This window comes from Schistocerca cancellata, chromosome 5 (genome assembly GCF_023864275.1).
Source record: "Schistocerca cancellata isolate TAMUIC-IGC-003103 chromosome 5, iqSchCanc2.1, whole genome shotgun sequence".
Lineage (NCBI taxonomy): Eukaryota > Metazoa > Arthropoda > Insecta > Orthoptera > Acrididae > Schistocerca > Schistocerca cancellata.
Genome location: NC_064630.1, coordinates 249088476 through 249104678, shown reverse-complemented (window position 1 = coordinate 249104678; position 16203 = coordinate 249088476). Strand labels below are relative to the sequence as shown.

The 16203-nt window shown below is 40.5% G+C and overlaps 1 protein-coding gene across 10 annotated transcripts in view; it reads right to left on the bottom strand.

Moving 5' to 3' along the window:
- Positions 1-16203, bottom strand: part of LOC126188951 (RNA-binding protein EWS-like) — a 169453-nt gene that overhangs the window by 50037 nt on the left and 103213 nt on the right. For 7 of the 10 annotated variants that reach the window (XM_049930697.1, XM_049930700.1, XM_049930703.1 and 4 more), the window contains one exon: positions 11279-11413. The exons of the other annotated variants lie outside the window; for them this stretch is intronic. In XM_049930697.1, the coding sequence (XP_049786654.1) occupies positions 11279-11413 (135 nt within the window). The remainder of the gene's footprint in view (positions 1-11278; positions 11414-16203) is intronic. 10 annotated transcript variants of the gene reach the window in all.

Sequence of the window (16203 nt, the reverse complement as noted above, 5' to 3'; positions counted from 1 at the left end):
GAAGAATAGCGATGAGGTAAGTTCATACTAGTGAACCATATGATGATTCAATTACGAACAGTGTGTTAGTAGTTCTCCCTGTTGTTGCAGACTAATACTGAATTAAACACTCAATATCTTTTAAGACTTCAGTACTACACTACGATCATCAGTGACACGTAATTCTAAGGCTTTGTCTTACCACCTACTGTGGTTGCTTTTTATAATACTGATTGTTTATTTCTGCCTACATCATGTCCTACTTTCTTCTGTGGTCTGTTGTTTATAAAATTATACTGTGTCTCTTCCGTGTTAATGTGTTGGTGTCAAATGAGCCTTGAGGTGAGTACAGTGGTTCTGAAGTAGAGCTTTTTTCTCAGGAAGTTGTGAAGATTAACAGATGTTATTGTAACAATTTCCATGTTTCTCACAGTTCGCAACAGTGGTTTTCTGAATACACACAAGTGATGTCAGCAACCAAAAACTGTTCTTTACTAATCTGTGAGTATGTGACTGTCTGTAGTTTTAATGTCTTCCACAAGAATTTATTCTGAGAAGGCCCGTAAGGGGTTTCACAATGTGTTACTGTAATGAAAAAACATCATCAGGCACTAACACATATGGTGACACTTTTCTGCTTCGAGGAAGATGTCCAGAAGCCAGAAATGCCAACTCATTTTTGTCATTTTTTGCAGAACTAAGTTTCATGCGAAACTGGGTTTGAAATGTGGCCCTGACAAGGATACTGCATACAAGAAACAGTAGTTAGCATCAACAATGGCCATCAGAACAATGCTTAACCCTTTCAAGGCTATGGGCATATGGTCACCCGCAAGGCGATGTGCGTACATGTGTACCCCACATGTACAGAATGTCCAGACTGCTATGGCCATTCCTTCATGCCAGACAGGTAGGAAGACCCGACAGCTAAGGGCATTCTTGTACGCCCAACTGCAGGGGAGTAGGTAAGCAAGCACAACGTAACAGTTACTAACTATTGTCTGCTCCTCTTGGTAATGTCGTAAAACGTTACAACTTTTAACTCCTTCTGGGCCCTTTCTGCTTATGAGTTGTGCACTGAACCAGTCCTGTTTCTGCATTTAATGAAATGACATTTGCCTGCATTGCCTTTGCAATGTCGGGACATAATTTACCAGCAAGTAAATATGGAAATCCTCACGATCAATAGTGGCAAAGATTATAAGGATACTTTGTACCTTTCTTTGGACAAAGATGTGGATATATCTCGACTTACTAATGATTCTTCAACACCATAAGGAACAATTGCAGAAAATCTTCCTCCTGAAGAGGGACAGGACAATGAAACATTAAGCACAACTTGTCATCAGAAAAATGAATGTACAATTGGTTGGAAAATCATCCTGTAACAAAACAACACCATTTTGTGAACACATTTAGTGTTTTAAGAATAGGATTCGATGATTCAGCAAGTACTTTAGATTTTTTTTTTATTTTATGTCTTTTGAATTCGTCTCTGCCATTTGTAAAGAGAGAAATAATTATCATATGTCTCTTCCTGGGAAAAAAATGATGAGTTTCCACCAGCTTAGCACAATGTAAGCCTATGGAACCTGCGGAAATTTATTGCTTCTTGTTGTGTTTCCTGCTTATACAAGTAACTAAAAAGTTAGAAGTGAATAAATACTGGTCAACAGATTCTTTGATTCAAACACTACTATTTCCACACAAACAATGTCCAAGTACCAGTACAAACTGATTCTTTGTTTATTGCACTTTAGTGGCAATTCAGCCATGTCTCATGAATTCTTGTGAAAATGAGGGTCATTGTAGAGCAAACAAGAGAAAAATTCCACGAGGCCACAGTCCCTTTTAAAAATTTAGTAATAGCCTACCGTATTTAATCGAATCTAAGCCGCAGTTTTTTTCCGGTTTCTGTAATCCAAAAAACCGCATGCGGCTTAGAATCGAGTGCAAAGTAAGTGGAAGTTCTGAAAAATGTTGGTAGGCGCCGCCACAACTAACTTCTGCCTTCGAATATGTGTAGCGCTACACGGGCATGCTTTGCAGGCACAAAGATAAATACTGGCGCCAAAACCTCTGCATCAGTAAAAAAATTTAAAAAAAGGGTGGAAGACGAACTTTTTTCTCCACCCCGAGTTTCGAACCACTGCATTTTCGTACATTATCCGACGAAGTAAATACAAATTCCGTATTGTTCATCTTCGAATGTAGCAGCATTTTAATGTACTACGAAAATCCGACTGGCAAGACTGTTAGGGATGTTTGTCAATATGGCCAACTCTACGTTCTGAATTTTTTCCTACTTGTCAGAAAAGATGGTTGCTAATAGGAGCTTTTATGAATTGTGAATCACACGCAGTATTTTCTTCACCATATGAATAATACGAATATAAACATTTTGCCAAGTATTCTTTCGTGTTTGCTGCTCTCTCATTTAAATCCTGTCTGGCTAATAAACTACGAAACTAGAGTGAGACAACAACAAAAGCGGAAGAATATATATATCATGTAATGTTTATATTCGTATTATTTTTATGCCTAATAGTGATACAGTCAGAATTGAAGCACGGCAATTGACTAGATTTTTAAATCTAAGATGACTAATTTCTGTGCAGAATATAATGTACTAAAGAGGCGTCTGCAAAGATTTTCAAACGGAGAAAAATTTTCGCTAAACTCTCGTTCAGAACATCATCTATCATACGCAGCTTATTATTTGGTTCTTATTGATCATTACCAAAGAAAGCAGCAGTGTAAGTAACAACCGAAGGTAACAACAAATAGCAGTCTCTTGCCATTGTTTCGATAATGAGACGATTCCTCTCTCTTTTTTTTAAATTGTAAGCGGCGGTAGCGCGCACAAAAGCAAGCCATGCCGCGAACTGTGACAGGTCGTACAGGGTGTTTCAAAAATGACCGGTATATTTGAAACGGCAATAAAAACTAAACGAGCAGCGATAGAAATACACCGTTTGTTGCAATATGCTTGGGACAACAGTACATTTTCAGGCGGACAAACTTTCGAAATTACAGTAGTTACAATTTTCAACAACAGATGGCGCTGCAAGTGATGTGAAAGATATAGAAGACAACGCAGTCTGTGGGTGCGCCATTCTGTACGTCGTCTTTCTGCTGTAAGCGTGTGCTGTTCACAACGTGCAAGTGTGCTGTGGACAACATGGTTTATTCCTTAGAACAGAGGATTTTTCTGGTGTTGGAATTCCACCGCCTAGAACACAGTGTTGTTGCAACAAGACGAAGTTTTCAACGGAGGTTTAATGTAACCAAAGGACCGAAAAGCGATACAATAAAGGATCTGTTTGAAAAAGTTCAACGGACTGGGAACGTGATGGATGAACGTGCTGGAAAGGTAGGGCGACCGCGTACGGCAACCACACAGGGCAACGCGCAGCTAGTGCAGCAGGTGATCCAACAGCGGCCTCGGGTTTCCGTTCGCCGTGTTGCAGCTGCGGTCCAAATGACGCCAACGTCCACGTATCGTCTCATGCGCCAGAGTTTACACCTCTATCCATACAAAATTCAAACGCGGCAACCCCTCAGCGCCGCTACCATTGCTGCACGAGAGACATTCGCTAACGATATAGTGCACAGGATTGATGACGGCGATATGCATGCATTTGGTTTACTGACGAAGCTTATTTTTACCTGGACGGCTTCGTCAATAAACAGAACTGGCGCATATGGGGAACCGAAAAGCCCCATGTTGCAGTCCCATCGTCCCTGCATCCTCAAAAAGTACTGGTCTGGGCCGCCATTTCTTCCAAAGGAATCATTGGCCCATTTTTCAGATCCGAAACGATTACTGCATCACGCTATCTGGACATTCTTCGTGAATTTGTGGCGGTACAAACTGCCTTAGACGACACTGCGAACACCTCGTGGTTTATGCAAGATGGTGCCCGGCCACATCGCACGGCCGACGTCTTTAATTTCCTGAATGAATATTTCGATGATCGTGTGATTGCTTTGGGCTATCCGAAACATACAGGAGGCGGCGTGGATTGGCCTCCCTATTCGCCAGACATGAACCCCTGTGACTTCTTTCTGTGGGGACACTTGAAAGACCAAGTGTACCGCCAGAATCCAGAAACAATTGAACAGCTGAAGCAGTACATCTCATCTGCATGTGAAGCCATTCCGCCAGACACGTTGTCAAAGGTTTCGGGTAATTTCATTCAGAGACTACGCCTTATTATTGCTACGCATGGTGGATATGTGGAAAATATCGTACTATAGAGTTTCCCAGACCGCAGTGCCATCTGTTGTTGAAAATTGTAACTACTGTAATTTCGAAAGTTTGTCTGCCTGAAAATGTACTGTTGTCCCAAGCATATTGCAACAAACGGTGTATTTCTATCGCTGCTCGTTTAGTCTTTATTGCCGTTTCAAATATACCGGTCATTTTTGAAACACCCTGTAAACACTCATTATCATAATGCGACAAACAATGCATGACAGTACAGTAATGCATTTTCAGCTTAGAGTGACGTAAACACCTATAACAAAGAGAACGGCAATTATCAGATCAAAGAAAAATAAGCAATCAATTCAAACCAGACGAAGCACGTGAAAAAGGAAGGGTATCCGTATAAATACGGACGGGGCGACTGACTCATAGCAATGGCTACCTGGTAAAGCTTAACTGCTAAGCTTACGACTCGAACCAAACTACTGTAGCTGTATCGTCATTTATTCGACCTAAATTGTGTCTCATATTAAATGGACCAACTTTGTTTCGATTTGGAGGTGTGGCCTAAAACTTTTCTCACCTCTTGAATTTCGAGTCTGAAACTTCAGGTGCGGCTTAGATTCGGGAAAAATTTTTCCCTTGATTTAGAGTCTCATTTTTCAGGTGCGGCTTAGATTCCAGTGCGGCTTAGATTCGAGTAAATACGGTATGTTTTTCAAAGAAAGGCTCAGAATTAAGCAGTACATTACAAAGAAACGTAGCCATTTTGATATCAAACTTCTCGTGCTTCATTGCATAGAAAGTTATTATACTCAAGATTATACTGTCTACGGTGTTGCTGCTAAGGAAATAGAATCCAGAAATGTTGATACGGGGAAATCAGGCAATGTTTTTGTGTTTGTTAATCTTTTAACCACAAACTGATCATATTTTGATGAAACTGAGAAGAAGGAGCATACAACTGGCCAAAATAACTGAAACACATGTGTAGTGAGCCACACTAGTTCAATAGTTCAATGGGTACTGTTGATGACACAGACTTGATAAAGACAATGATGTTGTACAAAAGGGTATACTTCCGTTTGACTGACGTGTGTGCTGAATGCTAAAACAATTTTTTAAATAATAAATAAAAAAGCATCAGAATGCCACTGGCAAAATTTCATAGACAAACAAGTAAAACGGAGATCCCATGCAAGAAACGCTATTTCGACTAAAAAAAAAAAAAGGACTGTATCCAGGACTCCTTGCAATAAAAGTGAAAAAGGATGTTCACTAGAATTGCTGTGCAGTATGTATCGCTAATTCACAGAGAAAAATGACATGCATAAGATGCAAAAAGTGTGATGTTGCTCTTTGTATGGTGCCATCTTCTGGAAAATTTCATACACTAAGGAAATCTTAGGTGGTTTCCACCAGTATATATGTTTCAAGAAAAGGAAAGTAAAAAGAATGAAAACAGAAAATGAAAAGGGAAAAAATTTGAAACAATAGTTTTTAATCCGGCCAGTGGCAGTCCAAAGCCTGGGTCAAAAATGAGAATGGGAAACCACAAAACTAATTCAGACTAACCGTGGCAAACGAAAAGAGAAAACAGTGAGCAATAAGCAGGTGAAATCTTACTCTTGCATTCTTTTTAATACGCAGAACTGAGTTTAGGCTTTAATTACACAAAAGTCAATAGGCTTACCACAAAATGAGTTGTACCCAAATTTTCATTCTTTAGTTCTGTATCAGGCTACATAAGAATTTGCTTTAAAGTTTAATAATTATTATGTATTTATGATTAGAGTAAGAATTGTTTGTCAGAGCTTTGGGCATCTTCTCAAGAAACTGATCACACTTTAAACTTATCTGTCCGATAATAATAAATTTTATTGGGTTATAATCTCAAGTTACATAATTTTTCAATAGCAAATACAAATGTTCTTATTTTCTGATGTACCATTCTCTTAGCTCAGGATAAATGTGTAACAGAAGTGTGGGTTAGTTCTGGAGGTCCCTTTCATGTTTATTGGAATCCACTGTGACCTTACAGTATGATATTGATTTTATAAATAGTGTTATTAAGAGTGATTCTAAGCACGCTGGAATGTGGAATTAGTAAGCGGGATGCTCTGCTCTTGCAGCCACAAAAGAATGGAAGTCTCTTTGTAACTGAACAGAGGCGTCGCCACCATTCATTGAGTTTTGAATCACTGTATGTTTTCCAACACAAGCCCCAGAACAGTGTAGGTAATTCCAGAAAACTTTAAAATCTGTTGCAGTGTTACTCCATACATCTTTAATGGAATGGGAGGGGATTTAAAAATTAGGCACATGGTAGCTTGTGTCACTGTGATGAACAAGTCGTGAATGGTATCACAGTTTCTGTTTTTGCCATCGCAAACACTCATATACTATTCTGGGTGACTGGGTTTGGAGTTAATCCATCCAAAGAGCATTAATACGATTACAGTATCCGTAATACTGTCAAAACTGCAAAACTCCATTAAGATAACAAGTGACACATGGCTTTATTCTGCAGTTTTGACGTATTACAAATGGCTCTGAGCACTATGGGACTTAACATCTGAGGTCATCAGTCCCCTAGAACTTAGAACTACTTAAACCTAACTAACCTAAGGACATCACACACATCCATGCCCGAGGCAGGATTCGAACCTGCGATCGTAGCGGTCACGCGGTTCCAGACTGAAGTGCCTAGAACCGCTCGGCCACATCGGCCAGCCTGACGTATTACAATCCAGACTTCAGACTGAAAACCACAACATCAATAATGATATTGTAATGATATCTATTGTCTGCAGATATGTTATGTCTTAAAGTAGTTGCTCACAATTGTTCATGAGAAATTGTGACAGCTATAACCAAATAAGAAATTAATTTACTTTGTTACATAATTTGTTTTACAGGCCGAAGATGGAATTTCGAATGCTATAAGTACTTCGAGCACTTAATGGTGAAATGCTACCAACATCACATGCATCTTCCAGTCATCTTGAAAAGGTTGGGCTGTGGAGGTAAAATGCTTCTTTCAACCAAGAAGGAAGTAAGAAGTTGTACACATCCTACATCTCCATCAGAATACAAGGAAGAAGTATATGTTATCTCAAAAGCAGCAGTTGCAAGGGATGTTCAACGTATGACGAACATGTTGCAAACAAGCTACTGTGTTTGTTGCATAGGTCACGAACTATTTTCATGCATCACATAAATATCATGTTATTCCACACGGCTATGGGTACATACGACGCAGAAAATCCGCTCAATAGTCCTGCAGAAATATTTGTTTCTGACAATGTCTTGCTTCACTGATTCACTCTTATGTCTCTAATCTCATGACAGAAGAATGTCAACGGGTTCCTCCTTTTGGTGTTCTAACTGTAGTTTTTACATTTAAGGTAACAGCACCATGCACTTAACGAATTCAAATACACCAGAATGTAAGTTGAATAAAATTAAAAAATTAGAAGCTATTACAGCATTGCATTTCAAACTGAATACTGTCCAGTTTGTGATGTTTCGATATCAAAAGTGTACTGTATACAATCAACAGTTTGTAATGACACAATTTTCCTGCATACCTGTACAAAATCACACAGTACATGTACATGAACATGCTTTCTGTACTTGTGGAATTCTTGAAATACCTGGTTCTGAAATCTGAAAAAGTACATCACTGAAGGATAGTTATTACCTGTAGCTAAATGTCTCAAAGTCATTAACAATTTCACATCAGCTGGTCATGATAGTTTGTGTCAAATTTTCTGATCACTGGCATGAATTTATGCAAAAACTACTAAAAATCTTCCAAACTCATTTACGTAAAATTTTTAAAACATGTTTCACGACCACCCACCAATTTCCTAAAAAGTTCACTGCAAGATTCTTTACCAACAACAAATAATTCTTCCCTCCACCATTTTGATTTTCTTCCATTTCTTCTGTTTCTCAAGGTTACTACCAGGAAGGCAGCTGCTCCTACAGTTCGCAAAGGCATGGTGCACTGTTCTGATGTTGCTTCAGTGGAACTGATTGAGGCACATGCTACAAACACAGGCAACCTGCAGTATGTGACACTAGGTAACACATTTTCTGGGCAACGACAACTCTGTATCACGATTTCGTGCCACAGACTAAAAGCTGGCGACATCAGGTGACATGCAGCATGTAATTTGAAGCAAGGTACCACCTAGTGTTGCCTTGATGGACTTCGATCTTAATACTATGTGTGTTGCCTTGATGGACTTGGATCTTAATACTATGTGTAGAGAGAGAGAGAGAGAGAGAGAGAGAGAGAGAGAGAGATTAGTTGGTTGGTCTGAGGTACAAATGGACCAAACTACACGGTCATCAGTCCTTTCTCCCTGACACAAGGAAGGCTCAAGGTACAAAAGCACCCAACACCACACCTAAAAAGAAAACTACCGTAATGAACAAAAAATGTAACCATCAGCCATCATTGTATACCACTTCATGGTCCCAGAACATGTCAATAATCGAGAGGAAGTGACAGCGGAGAGTTGTGGGGTTACCTGAGTCCTATGCAAGGTCCAGGCGGAGCTTCGGCCTAGGTGTACACCATAGATGTGTACATGAATGGACCTCGAGTATATGTGGTAAAGACAGAAGACAGAAGAGATCACACGCGAACAGCAATCTTAAGCTCTGACCTGGACCTCTGATGCGGGAGATAAACCGCCGTGGATGGAAAAAAGGAGACAGTCATTCAGATGCTCAGGAGAACTGTGAATGTGTGCAACATAACTGGCGAGCAGTTGTGCACGTCTAATCTTCAATGGAGGAACTCCGGCCTCCACCAGGACACCAGACTCGTCCTAAAAGCTCCTGTTGCCAGTCGAATGCCACAGTGGTGGACTGGGTCGAGTAAACGGAACACTGACGGCGCCGCTGAACCATAAACCAGATTCCCATAGCCAAGGCGGGATTGAACAAGGGCTCTTTAGAGCTGCAGCAGCGTACAGCGATCTGCACGCCAGTTGGTGTTGCTCAGGAAGTGGAGGGCATTGAGGTGCTGCCAGCACTTCTGCTTCAGCTGACGAAGCCACGTTAATCGGGCATCGAAAACCAGTTCTAAGAATCAATTTGTCTCCACTACAGTGAGTGGATTGTCATTAAGGTAAAGTTCTGGTTCCGGATGAATGGTGCGACACCGGCAGAAATGCAAGACACACGACTTTGCGGCTGAAAACTGGAAGCCGTGGGCTAGAGTCCATGACTGCACCTTGTGGATGGCTCCCTGTAGGTGCCAATCGCCAACACCAATACTGGAGGAGCAGTACGAAATGCATAAGTCATCTGCATACAGAGAAGGTGAGACAGACGGCCCGACAGCTGCTGTTAAGACTGTTAACGGTCACTAAAAACAGAGATACACTCAATACAGACCCCTGCGGGACCCCATTCTCCTGGATATGGGGAGAACTATAGGAGGCACCAACTTGGACATGGAAAGTACGGAGCAATAGGAAATTTTGGATAAAAATTGGGAGCGGGCCCCAGAGACCCCACACATTTAATACAATGTCGCCAGATCATGTCATAAGCTTTTCGTAAATAAAAAAAGACAGCAACCAGGTGTCGGCGTCCGGAAAAGGCTGTTTGGATGACAGACTCGAGGGAAACTAGATTATCAATGGTAAGCGACCCTGGCGGAAACCGCCCTGGCATGAAGCAAGTAGACCACATGACTCCAGGACCCAACACAACCGCCGACTTACCACACATTGTAACAGCTTACAAAGAATGCTGGTGAGGCTGTTTTCCACACGTAGAATTTATTATATTTGAACTAAGAATATGTTCAAGGATTCTGCAGCAAACAGGGAGTCCCTGGTCTGCGCTCATAGGCAGCGTACCGTGTCTGGTACATGCAGCGCTTGGGGACCACAGCAAGCTGCGACACCTAAAGATGGGATTATAACAGTCCGAAACTGGTTGTGTGAAAATAAAGGAATTTACAACCGAAGTGGTATTTTCAACCTCTGCTATAATGCTCAGTTGTGAATGTTCTTCCAACATGATTGTTTGCGACATAAAATAATGATGGACAACAGAATACTTTAAGGTCAGGTTATTCACATGCATTAAACCTTCAGAAACTTTTGCAATTCACCATCAATATTTCATCTTTTCATTTTCATTCTTGTATGTTCTTCAATCCACATGTAACAATTTTCAAGGGCAGATGAGCCCCTTTTGACAGTCAATGGGGTTATGCCCTAAAAAGATGCTAGTGTCAAAAGAAGTTTCAGGCTTTCAAGCTTGTTACCATTTACTTCACTGTACGACATTTCGACTGAGCTGCCTTCCTAAGATGAGTCATCAAAGACAGAAGACTTTTCCTTTCCAACAATTCATCAGTGTGCTGTGTGTATTCCGTACATGCATTAAGACCATGGTGACAGACTAATCACATTACCCACCAGTTAGTATCATCATTAGTGGAACTGCAGAACTCGGCTTATACTGTTGCATTCACTTAGAGAAAAAAGCGGAAATGATGGGGTTCCAAGCATTATCGCAGTTCATCAATCTTTCAGCTGCATGTACTTCCACCAATTTTTAACAAAGGAGTCATAGTAAGTTATCGTGGTCAAAATTATTGTAGCATGCACCACTGAATGTCCAGTAGAGATACAATGCTCAGCAATGACAGACTAGGTTGCAAACGGATAATACAGCACTGATGTTTGCTGCAGTATTTTCCCCACAATGCACATGATATGGATAGACTGTCTCCATTTTTCTTTAATGGCTCGCATGTGGAAGAGTGGCTGGTGCCAAGACAAACTATTGTGAAGTGAAGTAAATGACAAATGGACGCAAGCCCAAAACTTCTTTGAACATTTTGTTCACCGGAAAATATAAAAATTCACAAGATATTAGTACACTATGTATACAATTCCAGATGAATGAAACATGTTGTTCTTATTGAAAATGTGACTTACACTGCTCTGAAACCAGCAAGAAAAGAAATGTATCTGTTAGCTACTTAATAAATAAATCTTTTTCCCTTGTCGCTACAATGCCTAACGACACGTATCAGACTTCAGAACTTACCGACGCCTCCTTTCCCTCTCTCTTGAGCGACGCCGCCTCCTGTCACGATCTCTGTCACCACGGTCCCTCTCCCTTTCCCTCGACTTGCTACGGCGTCGTCGCGAAGGAGAAGGTGATCTGCTGTGCCCCATTAATCTGTGTGCATAAAAAGAATGATAGATTTTGTACACTTAAGAGCTAAACATACCAACTCTACTACCTCACTCAGAGTGACAAAATGCAGTCTTCCATAACACGTGCTTTAAAACACAAACTGTTTAAAGGTATCAGTATAATTATCTATTACTATAGTCTGATTTAAACTAGTTGTCACTAGACAGGTTGTGGGCTGCACGGCTGACACCTACCACCAATAAACTAATGGAAGTCTGGCATCATCGGCTCCCATGTTGCCACTTCTGTTGCACTGCCTAAAACACTGTGCCAGCCAGTCCTCAGTGAGCCATTGCAGTGAGAGATTTTTATTATTTTTAGCTTTGCTTGCCTTACAATGTGTGATGAAAATACTCAAAAGAGGAGAAGACCGAGGCTGCACACTACATCAACACAGATACTCTGCAAATCACACTTAAGTGCCTGGCAGTGTGTTCATTGAACCACCTTCACAATGATTCTCTGTTATTCCAACCAGAAAAAATGAACACCATATCTTTCCGCGCAAGCTCTGATTTCCCTTACTTTATTATGATGGTCGTTTCCGCCTACGTAGGTCGGCATCAACAAAATATTTTTGCATTTGCAGGAGAAAGTTGGTGATTGAAGAAGATTCTGCTGCAAAGAAAAACACCTTTGTTTTAATGTGTCCACCCTAAATCACATATGTCACTGACCTCTCTCCCCTATTTCTCGATAAAACAAAACATACTGCTGTTCTTTGAACTTTCTTGGTGCACTCCATTAATCCTATCTGGTAAGGATCCCAGACCGTGCAGTAGTACTCCGAAAGAGAACGGACAAGCATGGTGTAGGCAGCCTCTTTAGAAGGTATGTTACATTTTCTAAGTGTTCTACCTATAATATGTAGCCTTTGTTTTACCTTCCCCACAACATTTTCTGTGTGTTCTTTTCAATTTAAGTTGTTTGTAATTGTAATTCTTAGGTATTTAGTTGCATTTTCATAAAGTGCTGGAAATGGTGTAATTATAAGCAATCAGTCATCTGTTTGGTTCACTCCCCCATATCATCACCCCCCCCCCCCCCAACCAACCAACCAACCAACCCTCGTTGAACAAGCAACTAGCAAATTTCTGGCTAAAGAAGTTCACCTCAACACATTCACATCTAACTAAATTATTTAACAGTTACATTGCAGACCCATACACAGTCCCTGATACACTCACTCACACAAGGAATAACTTATCTGAAACCTAAAGATCAAGCAGACACAGCAAACCCAGCAAAATATTGCCCCATAACATGCCTAACAACAATATACAAAATTTTAACTTCAGTCATTACACAGAAATTAATGACACATACAACACAGGACAAAATTATGAATGAAGAACAAAAAGGCTGCTGCAAACGAGCACAAGGATGTAAAGAGCAACTGGTAATAGATACAGAGTTGACGTATCAAGCTAAAACTAAACAAAGGTCGCTACACTACGCATACATTGATTACCAAAAAGCTTTCGATAGTGTACCCCACTCATCGTTACTACAAATATTGGAAATATACAAAGTAGATCCTAAATTGATACAGTTCCTAAATATAGTAATGAAAAATTGGAAAACCACAGTTAATACCCAAACAAATTCAAATAGACAATTTAAGAAAATTCTTTTTGGAAGGAGCAGAAACTAGCAATATACACAAAGCAATCACTCATATAAATACATCGGCTACAGCACTGCAATTTCATAACCACTTCTACAACCCTTTAGATCACATAACATCAACAGATACGAAGAAAGTAAATTGGAAAAAGAAAACACTACATGGCAAGCTCCCGTATCATCTAACACAGCCACACATCAATCAAGATGCATCCAACACATGGCTAAGAAAAGGCAATATATACAGTGAGACGGAAGGATTCATGATTGCAATACAGGATCAAACAATAAACACCAGATATTACAGCAAGCATATTATTAAAGATCCCAATGCCACAACAGATAAATGCAGACTTTGCAAACAACAAATAGAAACAGTAGATCACATCACAAGCGGGTGTACAATACTAGCAAATACAGAATACCCCAGAAGACATGACAATGTAGCAAAAATAATACATCAACAGCTTGCCTTACAACATAAACTTATAAAACAACACATTCCCACATACAAGTATGCACCACAAAATGTACTGGAGAATGATGAATACAAATTATACTGGAACAGAACCATTATAACAGATAAAACAACACCACATAACAAACCTGACATCATACTCACCAATAAAAAGAAGAAATTAACACAACTAATCGAAATATTCATACCCAATACAACAAATATACAGAAGGAAACAGGAGAAAAATTGAAAAATACATCAAACTGGCTGAGGAAGTCAAGGACATGTGGCATCAGGATATAGTTGACATTATAGGAATTACACTATCAACTACAGGAGTCATACCACACAATATCCACCAGTACATCAACGCAATACAGCTACATCCAAAGGTATATATAAAACTACAGAAATCTGTAATTATTGATACATGTTCAATTAACCGAAAGTTCCTAAATGCAATGTAACAAATACCGTACAGTTGAAAGGAAGTCACGCTTGATCAAGGTCCGCGTTACTTTCCATTTTTAACCAGACATAACATCTGAGAAAGGAAAGCCATAATAATATAATAGTACTACAAATAATATTTCATTTCTACTATTCAGATTTATGTCATCTAAGACTTTCTCCATCCACTGTATATCTTTACACCTAGTATTACACTAGTAGCAGGAGTAGAAACTTTTTATTTATTTTTTCCTTTTTTTTCTAGGGGTAGTTGATAACTTGCAACATAAATATCCTTTCAATTTTCTTTCCTGTATTCATCAACACAGGCATGGTTACATCACATGCACAAGCTGTTGGTTGCGTTAACCACATTCCAAAAACAATATGCTCCCTATGGGTATCAACCTGCTAAACCATGTATGTTATCCTAGCACAACTAAAATCAGCAAAAAGTCAAAATGTTTGTAACACTCAACAGAGTCAGTGTGTCCTCACCATTCAGAAAGGACATCAGCAGTCACCAAACTAGTCAACCTAGAAACACATTATCAATTAGGAATCACCATACACAGTGCTCTCAAATACCTTGGCTGACACTGTGCCGGACAGGTGAACTGCTATACCCAACAGACAGCAGCACTGTCCTGTAAGAGTTACTCAACCATCATCAGGATGCCACTGCCCACTCACAATATACAGGACACCTGCAGGGACAAAGTGCAAGCCATATTCAGACCAGACACTTGTCACCTGTAAATACACTCACTCATCTTCAACAGCTGATCATGCCACACTAAAACCAGACCTGCCACCACTGCACTGCTCGACATTGTGACAAATGTGCAATTCTGCACTGCAAGAGACTGCACAGTGTTGGCCACTTTTGGCACCAGTTGCAAAATTCCGGAAGGGAGGGATCGGGGATGGTTATGTTTGGTTAAGTTTGACTGTAGCAAGGAGACAAACATGTCTGCAAATGGAAGCTGCTTCTCACCAGAGGGCAGAGCAGCACTGGGTGCTGTACACTCTCCACAACACAGCAGCACACAACTTGCCATTTGGGCTACAAGCAGCATATTAGCACAAGCCCAGTGTGGCACTAGCAGTCACTTGTGTTTGGCAGTGAACTGCTGCTCTTGACTGTGTACAGGCTAAGGAGGTACTGTGGTTAGTGCTTGGCCACTTAAAGAGACGTACTGTACACTTACCAGAGAATTACTCTCGCTGTGAACCATGATTAGAATGGACCAGGTTTAGCAAGGATCCGTGCTTTGTTTCTAACAACCACACTGTCACAGCTACTCAGCCCTGTGTGTGTTTGTGTGTGTGTGTGTGTGTGTGGTGTGGTGGGGAGGGGGCACTGTGCATATTTTCACCTATCCAACATCCATCACCTACAAATGGCACAGTCACTGCCTGTCAGCAAATTGTGTTCATTATTACAACTCTGGAGATTCCACTGTTACTCTCAATGGTATTGAAAGTTGCAGAACAACAGAAACAGGATATGCACAATACCAAGTTAAAGCATGCCCCCACTATCTATTACAGTGAGATGTGTATGCATACACTGCAAAGAGAACTGGGGCCTTACAAACCCATCTCACTGAAATGTTGCTGTTGTGGTCTTCAGCCCAAAAATTGCTAGGATTAAGCTCTCCACATAACTCTACCCTGTAGAAGACTTCATCCCTTGAATAACTACTGTAACCAACATCTTTCTTAACCTGCTAATGCACTTATCTCTCTGTCTCCCTCTGCAATTTTATCCCCCCCCCCCCCCCCCCGCCCCACACACTTCCCTCCAATACTAAACTGAGGATTTGTCGATATCTCAGATTGTGTCCTACCAATCGATCCAATCTTTGAATTTTGTTACACAACAAATTCCCTTTCTGCCCAATTCTATTCAATATGTCCTCATTAGTAATGCGATCTACCTATCTAATGTTCTTCAGCATTTCTGAGTAGCATCACATTTCAGAAGCTTCTTGTGGGCTAGTATTAAGTCTTAGTCATAGGACAGGGGAATTTTCTTAAAAATTCAGTAAAGGCGCAGTTGGGCAATAAAGTCTGGGGCTGCTGGCAGTGTGTGGTAACAGTCGGGCAGCCAGTAGGCCAGGCAGAGTAAACATGGTGCGGAGCTGCAGCGGCGTATTGCATGTACAATTTGTTTGAAGTGAAGCAGCAGTGAGGCAGGGAACTGCAGCGTTGCTGTAAGTTATTGTGATGTAC